The sequence below is a fragment of the Sus scrofa genome, chromosome 11, assembly GCF_054392235.1.
Source record: "Sus scrofa isolate SSC_HxYL_T2T_F1_AM1 chromosome 11, Sscrofa_HxYL_maternal_Yorkshire_Landrace_v2.0, whole genome shotgun sequence".
Classification (NCBI taxonomy): domain Eukaryota; kingdom Metazoa; phylum Chordata; class Mammalia; order Artiodactyla; family Suidae; genus Sus; species Sus scrofa.
The window spans coordinates 20,076,294-20,093,370 of NC_139393.1; the positions used below are offsets into that span (position 1 = coordinate 20,076,294).

Genomic DNA, 17,077 nt, shown 5'->3' on the forward strand with positions numbered 1-17,077 from the left:
CCACTGTATCTCAAATCAAATTGTTGTGTACATGCTTACCTGGTTATCTGTACATCTTTATAACCACTCATCCAAAACCCTTGGGTCTCAATGTTTCCTAGAATTTGGGTTTTAAAAAATACTCTGGGAGTTCCTGTTGTGGCTCAGTGGAAAGGAATCTAACTAGGAACCATGAAGTTGCTGGTTTGATCCCTGGCTTCATTCAGTGGGTTAAGCATCTGGTGGTGTTGTGAGTTGTGGTGTAGGTTGCAGTTGCAGCTCAGATCTGACATTGCTGTGGTATAGGCCAATGGCTACAGCTCTGATTAGACCCCTAGCTGGGAACTTCCACATGCAGCCCTAAAAAGCAAAAAAAAAAAAAAAACTCTGGAAAGTTAACAGGAGATATATATATCGTATGTTATATAATGAAGAGTCATCTTATAAATTAAGCACATTTAACTTTCATATTCAGGTATATTTCACATACACATTATTTTTTTTTTCTGTCTGCTCTGGCATAGGGAAGTTCCCAGGCTAGGGGTCAAATTGGAGCTGCAGCCTACACCACAGCCACAGCAACAGTGGATCTGAGCCGTTATCTGCAACTTACACCACAGCTTACAGAAACACTGGGTCCTTAACCCATTAAGAGAGGCCAGGGATTGAACCTGTATCCTCATGGACACTAGTTAGGTTCTTAATCTGCTGAGCCACAATGGGAACTCTAGAAATACAGATTACTGTAAAAAGGAACTAGGAACTATAAAGAGAAACCAAGAAAAACTGGAAAACTCATTGGCCAAGATGAAAGCTGAAAACGACAATAACTAGCACAAGAGCAAATTATTCAATGCAGAAGAACAAGTAAGTGATCTGGAAGACAGAAAAATGGAAATCATCCAATCAGAGCAGTAGGAGAAAGCAAAATTGAAAAAAAAAAAAAAACAAAAAACGAAATCAATGTAAGGAACCTATGGGATAATATAAAGTGTGCCAATCTATGTATAAGGATCCCAGGAGAAGAAAGAAATAAGGGGATGGAAATGTATTTGAAGAAATCATGGCTGAAAACATCCCAAACCAAAAGAAGGAAACATATCTAGATAAGGAAGTGCAGAGGGTCCCAAACCCGCATCAAGGCATATTATAATTAATGTGGCAAAAGTTAAAGGGAAGATTCTAAAGGCAGCAAGAGAAAAACACAGTTGATTACAAGGGAATGCCCCTAAGGCTATCAGCTTATTTCTCCACAGAAACGCTGCAGGCTAGAAGGAGTGGCAAGATACATATTCAAAGCCCTGAAAAGGAAAAATCTGCAACTAGGATACTCTACCCAGCAAGATTATCGTTTAGAACAGAAAGAATTTCTCAGACAAGCAAAAAGTAAAAGAATACAGGATTACTAAACTATCCTAAAGGAGATAGTGAAAGGTCTTCTCTAAAGAGAAAAGAAGCAACAATCCATAGGAAAGAGAATATCACAGTTGGAAGGTAAGTTAAATATGCCAGTACACAGATTTAAAAAATCAAAAAATTTCTCTGAAAGCGATAATCACAGTCAACAACAAAAGGATGAACATGAAGATGTAAAAGAGGACATCAAAATCATAAAATGTAGGAGAGGAGACTAAGAAAAATGTAGATTTTCTCCCAAAGGTGTTTGAGCTTTTATGACCACCAGTCTAAAGCAGTTTGATATAGGAACAGATTAACATACTTGAGAAACAGGGTGACCAGAAATCAAACACACAGATTCACAAAAACCATAAACAAAAGGGAACACAAGCATAAAATAAAATGAAAGCATCACACCACAAAAAATCATGAAACCACAAAAGGAAAACAAGGGACAAAGAAATATAAAATCAATGGGAAAACAAGACTTAAAATAGCAATAAATACATATCTATCAATAATTAACCTTCAATGTTAATGGACTAAATACTAAACGGACACAGAGCGGTTGACTAGATTAAAAAACAAGAGACTACAATATGCTGCTTACAGAGACCCACTTTAGGGCAAAGGACACATACAAACTTAAAGTGACAAGATGGAGAAAGATTTTCATACAAATGACAAGAAAGCAGGATTCTCAATACTCTTCTGACAAAACAGATTTTAAAACAAAAGCTATAGAAGTTACGCAGTGGTTATAGAAGTGGCGCAGTGGTTAACGAATCCAACTGGGAACCATGAGGTTGCAGGTTTGATCCCTGCCCTTGCTCAGTGGGTTAAGGATCCGGCGTTGCTGTGAGCTGTGGTGTACGTCGCAAACGTGGCTGGGATCCCGTGTTGCTGTGGCTCTGGCGTAGGCTGGCAGCTCCAGCTCCAGCTCCAATTGGATCCCTAGCCTGGGAACCTCCATATGCCACAAGAGCGGCCCAGAAATGGCAAAAAGACAAAACAAAACAAAACAAAACAAAAAGCTATAAAGAAGGTCACTGTTTAATGATAAATGGATCAATACAAGAACAGGGTACTACACACATCAACATATATGTGCCCAATACAGGAGCACCCCAAAACAAAACAAATACTAATGGACATAAAGGGAGAAAGTGACAGTAATTCAATAATAGAGTTTAACACTTCACTCATCACTGGACAGCTACTAACAGATTTAACTTGTATTTTCAGACCACTGCATCCACAAAAAAACAACATTCTTTTCAACTGCACATGGAACATTGTCTAGGACTGACCACATACTAGGGCACAAAAGAAGCCTCAACAAATTTAACAATATAGAAATTATTTCAAGCATCTTTCCTGATTACAATGGTATGAAACTAGAAATCAACCACAGAAGAAGAAATGAGACAAAAAAATTACATGGAGGAGTTCCCGTCATGGCACAGTGGTGAACGAATCCGACTAGGAACCATGATGATGTGGGTTCGATCCCTGGCCTTGCTCAGTGGGTTAAGGATCCGGCATTGCTGTGAGCTGTGGTGTAGGTCGCAGATGTAGCTCGGATCCCATGTTGCTGTGACTCTGGCTTAGGCCCGTGGCTACAGCTCCAATTAGACCCCTAGCCTGGGAACTTCCATATGCCGCTGGTTCGGCCCTAAAATGACAAAACAAAAAAACAAAAACAAAAAAAGAAAAAAAATCATATACCACAACCAAGTTGGATTTATCCCAGAATTACAAGGATGGATGGCTCAACATATACAAATCAGTCAATGTGATACAACACATTCACAAATGAAAAGACAAAAACCACATGATCATCTCAACAGATACAGAAAAAACATTTGGTAAAATTCAACATCCATTCATGATAAAAAAAAAAACCCATGAAACTAGTAGCTATAGAGGGAACACAGCTCAATATAATAAAAGCTATCCATGACAAACCCAGAGTCAATATACTACTCAACAGTGAAAAGCTGAAGGCCTTCCACCTAAATTCTGGATCAAAAAAGGATATCCATTCTCACCACTTTTATTCAAATAGTATTGGAAGTCCCCATAGCAATCAGACAAGATTCCTAAAATACTTAGGAATAAAGCTCACTGAGGAGGTGAAAGACGTATTGCTGAGAAAAACAAAACAGTAATAAAGGAAACTGATGACAATCCAAAGAAATGGAAAGAGATCTACAGATTGAATGCAATCCCTATCAAATTACCCATGACATTTTTTTACATAACTAGAACAGATTATCCAAAAATTTATATGGAACCATAAAAGACCAAGAATTTCCAAAGCAATCCTGAGGGAAGGAAAACAAAACAAAACAAAGCCAGAGGCATAACTCTCATAGACTTCAGACTATACTACAAAGCTATGGTACTCAAGACAGTGTGGTACTGGTACTAAAACAGACACATGGATCAATAGAACAGAATAGAAAGCCCAATAATAAACCCACACACCTGTGGTCAACTAATTTTTGACAAGGCAAGAATATAGAATGGGAAAAAGTCCCTTCAGTAATTGGTGCTGGGAAATTTGGACAGCTGCATGTAATCAATGAAGTTAGAACACACCCTCTTACTATATACAAAAATCAACTTAAAATGGCTTAAAGACTTAAATTTGATATGAAACTATAAACCTCCTACAAGAGAACATAGGCAAAACATTCTCTGACATCAACCATACAAATGTTTTCTTAGGTCAGTTTCCCAAGGCAATATAAAAATAAATAAATAAATAAATAAACCAGGAGTTCCTGTTGTGGTGCAGTGGTTAACGAATCCGACTAGGAACAATGAGGTTATGGGTTCGATCCCTGCCCTTGCTCAGTGGGTTAAGGATCTGGCGTTGCCATGAGCTGTGGTGTAGGTTGCAGATGCAGCTTGGATCCCACGTTGCTGTGGCTCTGGTGTAGGCCGGCAGCTACAGCTCCGATTAGACCCCTAGCCTGGGAACCTCCATATGCCACGGGAGCAGCCCAAGAAAAGGCAAAAAGACAAAATAAATACATAAATAAATAAAAACAAACCAATGGGACCTAATTAAACTCAGAAGATTTTACAAAGCAAAGGAAACCATTAAAAATAGATAAATAAATAAATAAATAACCCCCCCCCCCAAAGACAACCTATGGGAGAAAAAAGTTGCAAATGATGTAACTACAAGGGCCTAATTTCCAAAATATATGAATAGCTCATAAAGCTCAATATCAAAAAAAAAAACCCAATCAGAAAATAGGCAGAAGGAGTTCCCGTCGTGGCGCAGTGGTTAACGAATCCGACTAGGAACCATGAGGTTGCGGGTTCGGTCCCTGCCCTTGCTCAGTGGGTTAACGATCCGGCGTTGCCGTGAGCTGTGGTGTAGGTTGCAGACACGGCTCAGATCCCGAGTTGCTGTGGCTCTGGCGTAGGCCGGTGGCTACAGCTCCGATTCAACCCCTAGCCTGGGAACCTCCATATGCCGCGGAAGCGGCCCAAGAGATAGCAACAACAACAACAACAAAAGACAAAAGACAAAAGACAAAAAAAAAAAAAAAAAAAAAAAAAAAAAAAGAAAATAGGCAGAAGATCTAAACAGACATTTCTTCAAAGAAGACAGAGAGCCAACAGGAAGATGAAAATATGCTCAACACTGCTAATTATCTGAGAAATGAAAATCAAAACTACAATGAGGTACCACCTCATACCAGTCAGAATGGCCATCATTTAAATGCTGGAGAGGGTGTGGAGAAAAGGGAGCCCTCCTGCACTGTTGGTGGGAATGTAAACTGATGAAGCCACTGTATGGGGGTTCTTCCAAAAACTAAAAATGCAGTTACCACATGATCCAGCAATCCCACTTCTGGACATATATCTGGAAAAGATGAAAACTCTAATTTGAACCCTAATGTGTACAGCAGCACCATTTATAATAGCCAGGACAAGAAAGCAACCTAAATGTCCAAAGATAGATGAATGGATAAAGAACACATGGTACATGTGTACACACACACACACACACACACACGCGCGCGCGCGCGAATATTACTCAACCATAAAAAAGATAATGCCATCTGCAGCAGTATGGATAGAGTGAAGTACTACGTCACAGATAGACAAATATCACAATGATACCACTTACATGTAGAATCTAAAAAAAAATGATACAAATGAACTTATTTACAAAGCAGAAACAGACTCACGGACATAGAAAGCACACTTATAGTTACCAAAGGGAAAAGGCGAGGGAGGGATAAATTAGGAGTTTGGGATTAACAGATACACACAACTACATACAAAAGAGATAAACAACAAAGACCTACTATATATAGCACAGGGAACTATATTCAATATCTTGGAATAACCTATAAGATAATCTGAAAAAGAATTATATGTATATATATATACACACATAAACACACACACATATATATATATACACATACATATACATACATATACATATATATGAATCACTTTGTTATATACCTGGAACTGAGACAACACTGTAAATCAACTATATTTCAATTAAAAAAAATTACTAAGACCCCCAAAGAGTTTTTGTTTTTTGTAGGGTTTTATCTAGTGATATTATGAATTAAAACTGAGAAATTTTAAGAATTCTTTTATTAATTCATTTACAAATAACAAAAACCCGTAACAAAACTTATATTAACATAAGTTTTATAAAAATAGCTATTTTTCTTAAAAAAAGGGAGAAGAGTGGCACTGTTTTGCATTTTTGTAGATTTCTTTCAGGTCTAGCTTAACGGAAGAGAGCTAGATTCTCTGCTCTCTGCTTTTGTGTTCCGTCTGTTACAGTATCATACAATACACAGCCTCAGGAAAACTCCTCTGTACACTCGGGAAAGAATGAGAATGAAAAAGGCAAATGATGTCATCTTAAGACAAAATAGCTTTATTCCTGAAAGCCCCTGAAAGGGTCTCAAGCACTCCCCAGGGATGCACTCTGAGAACCACTGCCCTAGTCTGATCACATTTTACACATAAGGAAGCTGGATCTCACAGGGATTGAGAGAAAAATCAAAAATGGCTGTTAATGATGGGATGCAGATCCTGGACCGTTTATCTCACTTCCCTTAGTTTGGGTTCTCAAGTGGAAATCTGGGAAATACACCCTAATGGCTTGTCCTGTTTGCAGGGACTGTCACAAGGTAATACCCAAACATTTTTATTTTAAATAAAACAAGAGGAAAATCAACACACGTGGTAAATTCTGGAATGGCAATGCTGTGTTAGTATTTGAACTGAAACACCTAGCTCTACTGAACTCTCCTCCATGCACGCTGGTAATACAAACAGCAGGGTTAACATCAAAGAGAAATACGGAAAGCAGAATCACCACAGTATCACCGTTTATCACATTTTTTTTGAGTCTGAAATACAAGTCATGACACAATCCCTGAAAATTGTTCACAAGTACTGGCTGAAAGGGTGCTGGGTCTATTAAGAGATTGCAACTCAACAGATACTCATATGGGGCTTTTTAAATAAAATGAAGTTATTCTTAAATGTAGATGTTTTTCATTCCCTAGCAGGACCTTATTTTGCCTTTTATGAGAAAAAAAAAAAATTAAGGAATCTTCTTGTTCACCTCTAGGTGATTGCCTTTGTATCCTACCAGATGATCCAAATCTTCTTTAAATGGATCGTAGCCTTGTTCCTTTAAACAACGTAGTCCCCAGAAAAGCTGGTCCAGGGGAGGAAAATCTTCCCAAGGAACCCACTCCCAACCTGGAAAAGATAAAGCAATTTCTTGGGCTGAGAGGAAACAAAGGATACTTTATTTAGCAAATTAACCTATACTAAAGAAAATTAATTAAATTTAAAAATTATTTGCTGCTAATAAAATAAAGTAGGAGTTCCCTAGTGGCATATCAGGTCAAGGATCTGGCAAAGTCATTGCTGAGGCATGGGTTTGATCCCTGGCCAGGGAACTTCCGCATGCCACAGGTGGGCAAGGCCAAAATAATAAAAATAAAGTGCAATAGTGATGCTAAGCATTAGCCCGGCTAGACAAACATAATTTGGTTTTGAGTAAAGATCTTTTTTTTTGGGTGGGGCATGCCCCCAGTATGCCTAAGTTCCCTGGCCAGGGATCAAACCCAAGCCACAGCAGCAACTGGATCCTTTAACCACTAGGCCATGAGGGAACTCCTAGAATGAAGATCTTAAGAAGAGAATGGTGGGGAGTTCCCTTCATGGCTCAGTGGCTAATGAATGCGACTAGGAACCATGAGGTTGCGGGTTCGATCCCTGGCCTTGCTCAGTGGGTTAAGGATCCGGTGTCGCCATGAGCTGTGGTGTAGGTTGCAGATGCGGCTCAGATCTGGCGTTACTGTGGCTGTGGTGTAGGCTGGCGGCTACAACTCCGATTACAGCCCTAGCATGGGAACCTCCATATGCCACAGGAGTGGCCCAAGAAATACCAAAAAGCCAAAAAAAAGAGAGAGAATGCCGGGCATTTAAAACATGCTGTTATCTGAACACTAGGCCAAGTTTACAACAGCTACACTGTGTTAAAATCCAGATTTAATACTATTCAATCTTCATTTAAGTATGTGGCTAGACAAAACTCACAAAACTTTATACACTAAAGGTTAAACTACATTAATATAAACAAATTCCCTCACCTACAAAATAAGGTAGATAAAATTTCCAAGCTATCTTCCGTTTCTTAAAAAAGTAATGGAACCTGTGTGGAGAATAAAATATATTCTCTGTGCTGTGCCATGTTTTAGACAGAAAGATAAATAGGGAAGGAGCTGATTTTTAAAAAATCCAACAAAATATTGAAGACTTAACAATGTCTACTAATTGAAAAATACATGAAGTCCTATAAAAATATTCCAGGGGATAATATTTTCTTTGATGATTTAAATGTAAATAACATGGAAGCACAGATGCTCAAGACAGGAGAATGTACAAATATCATGATATTAAGACTACATAAATATGGGAAGTTCTCATTGTGGCTCAGCAGTAACGAACCCAACTAGTATTCATGAGGATGCGGGTTCGATCCCTGGCTATGCTCAGTGGGTTAAGGATCCAGCATGGCTGTGAGCTGTGGTGTAGGTCGCAGACGCGGCTCAGATCTGGCGTTACTGTGGCTCTAGCGTAGGCCAGCGGCTACAGCTCCGATTCGACCCTTAGCCTGGGAACCTCCATATGCCATGGGTGCAGCCCTAAAAAAAGCAAAAAAAAAAAAAAAAAGAGAGAGAGTATGTACAAATGACTGTTAGAACTCCATGTTCCAAATAAGTTTCTTCATGATTACAGGTATATACTTATGTGTAAGTACTGGCTCTTCCAGTAAGTATTTCTGTGCCTGTAAAATACAGGTACGTAATTTCACTCCGGGAAGGCAAAGGACAGAGAATCCACAAAATTGGAGCAAGTTTCAGAAGGGCTGATCGGCTCCTGTGATCACACAGTAACAGAGGGAGAGAGACGGACAGATGTACAGAAAGAGAAAGAGACTCTAACAATATGTTGCAAGATGCTGGATTAACAGCCTCAAGAGAGCTATAATAAAGTTTATCCTGTCTCCTAGAAAATGAGGCATCTGGATAATCCTAATTATAATCAGACAGAGGAAAGATGCAGTAACTAGTAAACTGAAGCCGGCTGTCCGGATCCAGGACCTGATGAACGTGGGGCAGAGACTGCAAGCCTATACTATAAATAAAATGAAGACTCCCCCCCCCAAGCCACTGCCTTTAGCCAGCCTGCAGCTGGCTTATCAGCTCCCCCAGGGAGCCCATACAATACCGCCTCCCACTTCCTAAGGCATTAATAATTTTAGTTGTTATCGTAGGCCAAATGAAGCCCTTTGGATACTTTTTTGGGTGGTTTTTTTTGGTGGGATATGGTGAAATAAGAAATACACATTTGGGAGTTCCCATTGTGGCTCAGCGGAAACAAATCTACTAGCATCCACGAGGACTCGAGTTCAATCCCTGGCCTCGCTCAGTGGGTTAAGGATCTGGCCTTGCCGTGAGCTGTGGTGTAGGTCACAGACTCGGCTTGGATCTGGCGTTGCTATGGCTGAGGTGTAGGCCAGCGGCTACAGTTCCAATTCGACCCCTGGCCTGGAAACCTCCACGTGCTGCAGGGGTGGCCCTAAAAAGATTAAAAAGAAAAAAAGAGAAAGAAAGAAATACATATTTGGTCTTCATCCCTGTTTCTGGCAGAGTTCCTAAATCTTTGAAATTTCCTGAGTGATAGGGATCAGAGGAGAGCTTTTTGTTTTCCATAAGAAGCCCCTTTCAACTGTACCTGAGTTCATGCTAACGAGATGGCCGGTGACTGGGGACCTTTAGATGGCTCCAGGGTGGGGATTGGTGACCAGAAAGACTGAGGGGAAGAGACGGGCTGGGGACTGAGTTCATCACCAACATGCAATGATACAATTGATCACAGTAATAATAATCCCATCACCTAGGAAGCTACATGAAAATACTACACAGCTGAGACCAGAGAGCGGTCAGAGCTGGTGAACATACTAGGTGCTGGAGGGTGGTCGACCTGGAGAGGCCCGGAGGCGCACACCCCCTTCCCCGCACACCTCTTCCATCCGGCCCTTCCTGTGTGGTATCCTTTGTAACGAACCAGCAACGTAAGTGAAGCGTTTTTCTGAATTCTGTGCACCAACGAGCCAACTACTGAACTGGAGCTGTGGGACCCTTCGCTTGATAGTCAGGCAGGCAAATGCACAGGGGGCTTGGCCTTGGGACTGGCCTACACAATGGGGACCGTCCTGTGGGCGCAGCTCTTTGACTTTGCAGATCTGAAACTAAGTCAGATAGTGTGACTTATATATTCAGTAAGTCCGTCTGCTATTTTACTCTTGAGCTCCCTTCCTCACAGAGTTTTACGGAATTTGAAGAGAGACGATACATGCTAAGCCCTTCGAACAATGTTTAGCGTAAATAATAAACACCAGGTATTGCCATTAAAACTCTGCGAGCACTCAATTCAACAGACGCTAACAGATAACTGGTTTGTTAGGCTGATCATTCTCTACAAAAGGAAGTTATTACTGCTTCTGCACAGGTAGGAAAACTCAGGAGGGCACACCAGATGTTTTGCTTAAAAGTTACAGTTTGAAGAAAAACTAAACACTAAAACTAACATTTACTGAGTACTTGCTCTGTTCACTAGGCCCTTGATATGTACTAACTCATTCGATCCTAATATCAGCCCACTGAGGTAGTGACTGTTACCACAGATGAGAAAAGAGGCCCAGAAACGTAAACACCTTGGCAGAGGCTTCAAAGCTCTTGGGAGAGGAAGGAGGAGGCAAACCAACTCACGTGACTCCACAGCCACTTCTCCCTCCTGCTCTATCCTTACGTCTCCAGATTTAAGAAGTCACAGTCTGGAGTTCCCGTCGTGGCGCAGTGGTTAACGAATCCGACTAGGAACCATGAGGTTGCGGGTTCGGTCCCTGCCCTTGCTCAGTGGGTTAACGGTCCGGCGTTGCCGTGAGCTGTGGTGTAGGTTGCAGACGCGGCTCAGATCCCGCGTTGCTGTGGCTCTGGCGTAGGCCGGTGGCTACAGCTCCGATTCAACCCCTAGCCTGGGAACCTCCATATGCCGCAGGAGCGGCCCAAGAAATAGCAACAACAGCAACAACAAAAAAAGAAGTCACAGTCTAATTAAACTCTCATTCTCCTCCTGGGCAACATACTGTAACCTTCCTTCAGAGCATATGCTCGCAAAGAAAATTCATTATTATATATCCTTCTCTTACTTTCGTTTTTTTCAGGCTCCACATTCTTTGGCTCTGAATCATGAGTGGTGTCCACCTCTCCTTTCATCAATACGGTGACATAATGGTAGTTCTCTCCCTCAATGAAAGAATTCACAACCGAGGCAAAGCGAACATTTTTCAGGTGAAGAGCTGCTTCTTCCAGGGTTTCCCTTTGAGCGCATTCTTCCCAGCTTTCACTGGAAAACAGAAACACACCATTGCATGCATTTCTATGTGGGTAAAAACAATTTTTTTTTAATCATGAAATTTTGGGCTAGAAATTTCCAGTGTAAAGGAAAAAGAGCTTGGAAATAATTTAATATCCTTCACACTGATAAAAGTCAACGTCAGACCACGCTTAACACCAGAGTGTTCACAGTCACTCTTGTGCCCATTAATGGGTTAAAATAATGAACTATTGTACCTCAGGGTATGCTCAGCCTTAATCATAAGAAATTGAGTATGAAGCTTCTACTACTAATAATAAATACATTATTCTCCTAGAAAGTTATATTTTGATATTCAGCAGATCTTTGACCTCATCAGGACAGATTTCCTTAGCTTCTTTTTATTTTTTTATTTTTATTTATTTATTTATTTTTTGTCTTTTTGCTATTTCTTGGGCCACTCCCGCGGCATATGGAGGTTCCCAGGCTAGGGGTCCAATCGGAGCTGTAGCCACCGGCCTACGCCAGAGCCACAGCAACGCGGGATCCGAGCCGCATCTGCAACCTACACCACAGCTCGCAGCAACACCGGATCGTTAACCCACTGAGCAAGGGCAGGGACCGAACCCGCAACCTCATGGTTCCTAGTCGGATTCGTTAACCACTGCGCCATGACGGGAACTCCTCCTTAGCTTCTTTTTAATATGAAAGTTAAAGTAGTTTCATGTTAGAAACGCTGTATTTGTGGGCCTCTTCAGAGCACTGCCCTGCGAAGCTGAAGGGAGGTGTTTAGGATAGCCTTCCCTGAACTGGCAGCATGACCCTGAGCGACTTACCCCGTGTTCACCCATCTGCAAAATATGAAAAATGTACAAAATGATAACTCCAGTTTGTTTCACCTCTAACGTTACACAGTTTTGAGTAAAATTAATATTCTATCAATAACAAACTATATTCTTTTTATTCTTATTATGGCTGCACCTGCATTTGGAAGTTCCCAGGCTGGGGGTCAAAGTGGAGCTGCAGCTGCAGGCCTACGCCACAGCCACAGCAGCACCGGATCCAGGCCACATCTGCCACCTGCACCAGAGCTTGCAGCAACACCAGATCCTTAACTCACTGAGCCAGGCCAGAGATTGAACCTACATCCTCAGAGAGACAGCATTGGGTTCTTAACCCACTGAGCCACAATGGGAATCCTAAGAAACTATATTCTTTAAGTCACAACACTGGAAACAAGAAAGGAATGAGCAATTTAACAGAACAATCCTTTACTGCTGAAAAATTCCATTAGGATACTACTAATTAAATGCTGCTTCAGAGTTCCCATTGTGGCTCAGCCATAATGAACCCGACTAGTATCCGTGAGGATGCAGGTTCAATCCCTGGCCCCACTAAGTGGGTTAAGAATCTGGCATTACCATGAGCTGTGGTACAAGGTGCAAACTCTTGCTCAGATCCTGCATTGCTGTGGCCGTGGTGTAGGCCAGCAGCTGTAGATCTGATTGGACCCCTAGCCTGGTAACTTCCATATGCCTGGGGTACGGCCCTAAAAAAAAAAAAGAAAAAAAAAAAGAGTGGGAAATAAAGTTTGGGGGTTTATTTTTTAAAAAACACTGCCCCACTTTTATAAAAATTCAAAATTTACATTTATAAATGTTTCTCATTTATAAAAACTCAGAAGTAATATAAATACTATTCTGTATTTTTTCATGTGACAATCACTAGTTTATCTCTACAATAAATGATTCAATTAGCAAAAAAAAAAAAAAAAAAAAAAAAAAAGACTACTCTGGCTTTTCTTAGCAAACCCTTGAGTTCGAATGGCATCTTTTGGCTGTTTAAAATTTAGAGGTGCCTATTGTTCTCAGGCTCTTTTCCAGCTGCCAGCCTCCACCACAGCCACGGCAACACCAGATCAGAGTCGAGTTTGTGACTCACACCACATCTCATGGCAATGCCGGATCCTTACTTAGCCCACTGAATGAAGCCAAGGATCCAACCTGCATCCTCCTGGATGCTAGTCAGATTCATTTCCACGAGCCATGAGGGGAACTCCTGATAACCAGATATTGATAAAAACCTGTATATAAATGAAAACATTTCATTGTACCCTTTTCACACATGAAACAAAGTTTAAAATGTATATTTCCCTTTAGAAATGGCTTCGAATGAAATTTTATATAATCAGGTAAAATATAGGCGTATTGAATGAAAACAAGTGTTATTAAAAGAAGTCATTAGTGAGAGTTGTTCTAGAAGTCACCTGATATGCACTTTAGTAAATTAAATTTCCATATATTCATGAAGCACTTCAGCACGTGTGACATTGAGTAAAAAAGAATACTGTTTATCTTTTCTACCTTGAATGTTTTTATATCTCTAATTATCCAAACTACTTTCACTCTACCCAATTTGCATAAGAAAGATGGGGAGGAAGAAAAGTTGTAAGCTTGCAGCCTAGTGGGAAGGTTCCTTTTCCTCCTGGGGGGGGGGGGCAACTCTGCCCCCAAACCACGTGACAGAATTAGTCCAAGAGACTAAGAGTGACCCTGGAGGAGGTACTGGGGTGTTTCTGCCCAGTTCAAGACGGAGCTGGGCATCAGAGCGGAGGTGCCGGAGGGAAAGAGCTCTTGGGTAAGTCAAAATGTGTCCCTTGGTGTTTATGAAATGAATATGCATACAGACGCTGACGCTCATTCCCACTTTAGGAGTCTGGATGGCAGGCAACTGGCTAAAGCAACTCTGGATGGCTGAGCAGGGAAAAGGGGCAGCTGTGAAAGCATCATTCTCCATGTGCTTCCTTTGGGCCAAGCAGGTGCTGCTACAAAAGACGGCTGGGGACCGCAGCAGAAAGAAAACATAGCATGGAGTGCTAAAAGTAAGAGGTGGTGGCCAGTGCCACCAAGTCAGTCACCCATGTCAGAGAACTGTGCGGTGGAGAAACACTTGTAGGACTTGCCACCAACCAACCAACACACCATAATAAAGAGAGCACATGTGCGAACCCTGCAGCCAGAGGGCGCGTCCGATTACAGCAGCACTTCTCAGGTAAGAGCTCTGCCTCCGCCCCTCCTTCCTCAACACAAGGGAGAAGGAAGCCAGAGAAAGCAGGAGAAAGTGGAGAAAATGGCCCACACCTCCTTTGCCCCACGACAAAGGAAAAAGAAATGCTTGAAAGAGGATCCTAATAACCAAAATGTCATTTATTTTCATAATCAAGTGAAAGTGAGACTGGCTGGGACTGGAGACCCTTTACTGCACGCACTGTGTGCACCTGGACAAACACCTCCTCAAGCAAAAGAACAAAGAAAGTATAAGGGACTAAAAATAACAGCAGGCTGCTCAGTTGGGGCAAATATGACCAACAAGATACAAAAAGGCCAAAACCCAACTGCCACTTCCAAGGTGCTGGAGCAAAAGCAGGTAACACCCTGCACACAGCACCACCAAGGGGGTGGGCAGACCACCTAAGCCCACCCCCCCCCAGCCCAACCCACTGGTCTGCCCCTACACTCACCCCATTTAAGGGACCAGCTCACCGCAGCCCCTTAGGGAGTGAACAAGGGTACCTGTTATTGGTTCTGCTCTCTCCTGCTACAGCAAGTTTCAATAAAGCCTTGCCTGAATTCCTTGTCTGATCTCTTATCAATTTCTATTGATTAAGAATCCAAGAACCTGGAGTTCCCGTCATGGCTCAGTGGTTAACGAATCCGCCTAGGAACCATGAGGTTGCAGGTTCCATCCCTGACCTTCCTCAGTAGGTTAAGGATCCGGCGTTGCCGTGAGCTGTGGTGTAGGTCGCAGACTCGGCTCAGATCCTGAGTTGCTGTTGCTGTGGCTGTGGTGTAGGCCTTCGACTACAGCTCCAATTAGACCCCTAGCCTGGGAACCTCCATATGCCATGGGTGCGGCCCTAGGAAAGGCAAAAAGACAAAAAAAAGAATCCAAGAACTGGAGTTCCAGTCGTGGCACATCGGAAATGAATCTGACTAGGAACCACGAGGTTGTGGGTTCGATCCCTGGTCTTGCTTAGTGGGTTAAGGATCTGGCATTGCTGTGAGCTGTGGTGTAGGTTGCAGACATAGCTCAGGTCTAGCGTGGCTGTGGCTATGGCATGGCCCAGCAGCTCAATTAGACTCCTAGCTTGGAACCTCCACATGCCACAAGTATGGCTCTAAAAAGCAAAAAAAAAAAAAAAAAGAATCCAAGAACCCAGGTCAGTAACAAAAGGAAAACAACAGAATTTGCAGAAAATGTCATACAGCAGCAGAGAAGGGAGAAACAAACTATGTCTGAAGACAACAGAAGGAGAAAATAAAGCCATTTTTCCTTTCTGTTTGTTTTCCATTGATTTAGTCCACTCAGTTTACCAACTATACAAAGATACATGAAAGTATGCACACATGTGAAGAGCTTAGCATAATATCTAGCACTTAGGGAAAAAGTTTACTAAGGTTCAATTTTGGCCATTATCATTTGATTTGAGTCAAGACTCCAATAATTTTGTGTTATTGTGAGGAAAGCTATCTCTAGCTATTGCTCTAGTAATCATACATTCTACGTAGTGCTTAGTTTGTGATCTAAGTTTGGTTAATGATCGCCCAACAACTGACAAAGTAAATATGGTGTGCTTGCCTGGGCAATTTTATTTTTAATATAGAAATTTTATTATCTATTAAGTGATAGCTTATCTTAATTATCTAAAAATGACAAACCTACCAATTAATTAGATGACAAATTCTAAAAACCATTTAAAAAATTCCATGTGCTAGAATTCCATATTCGATAAAGATCAAAGTCTGATTAAAAGGCACTAGGATCAAGTATTGAGTTCTACTTAACACTTTATAAGAAATGGGTGGATTAGAATAGTCAGAATGTGAGAAAGTCTTCAAATGACCCATATTCAACAAGTCATGGGAAAAAACGGGGAGGGCAGGTACTGTTAGATTAAGAAACTTTAAAAATGTATCAGTCACATGCAACATGTGCCCTTCCTTTGATTTTTTCTTTTTTTTTTTGTCTTGCTTTTCTTTTTTAGGGCAGCACCCACAGCATATGGAAGTTCCCAGGCTAGGGGTCCAATCAGAGCTACAGTTGCTGGCCTACACCACAGCCACAGCAACTCGGGATCCAAGCTGTGTTGCAACCTACACCACAGCTTACAGCAACACTGGATCCTTAACCCACTGAGCCAGGCCAGGGATTGAACCTGCGTCCTCATGGATACTAGTCGGATTCCTTCCGCTGAGCCACAACGGGAACTCCCAGTAGTCCTTTGAAATCGTGTAGAAAACAAGGGATATGTGTGCGTCTGTTTGCGGGGAGGGAGGCGCAGTAATGATGAAACAAGAACAAGCTGAGTAAAGGGTACATGAGGATTCACTGTTTTCTCTACTGTTATGTATGTTTGAAATTTTCTCTGGGTCCTAACACTTTAGATACTATTTATCTGCTGTGAACTTTCTTCTTATTCTCACTTTGAGATAGGCTCTAACCCGAGACCCTTTACCAGAGTGCTTGCACCTGGACAAACATCTCCTCCAGAAGAGAATACAAAGAAACTAGAAAAATAACTTCGGGCAACTGCCGGTGGGGCAATAATAAACTGTAGAATTGCGTTCCCTCACGTTCACCTCATTTAAGGAAAACAGCCCATCCCAACCCCACCTCAGGGGAACGAGCAAGGGTACCTATTTCTTGTCCTCGCTCCCTTCTGCTGCAGCACCAGCCTCAGCAA

General features: G+C 41.7%; 1 protein-coding gene across 3 annotated transcripts in view; it reads right to left on the reverse strand.

Moving 5' to 3' along the window:
• Positions 1-5,997: 5,997 nt before the first annotated feature.
• The window catches only part of NUDT15 (nudix hydrolase 15), a 43,733-nt gene continuing 32,653 nt past the window's right edge, over positions 5,998-17,077 (reverse strand). For 2 of the 3 annotated variants that reach the window (XM_084981760.1, XM_013978735.3), the window contains 2 exons: positions 11,168-11,364; positions 5,998-7,143 (listed from right to left, as the gene is read on the reverse strand). In XM_084981760.1, coding sequence (XP_084837886.1) covers positions 6,983-7,143; positions 11,168-11,364 — 358 coding nt within the window. In that variant the 3' untranslated portion in view covers positions 5,998-6,982. Of the gene's footprint in view, positions 10,793-11,065; positions 11,365-17,077 lie in introns of all 3 variants that reach the window. The other variant, XM_084981759.1, reaches the window with a different exon arrangement.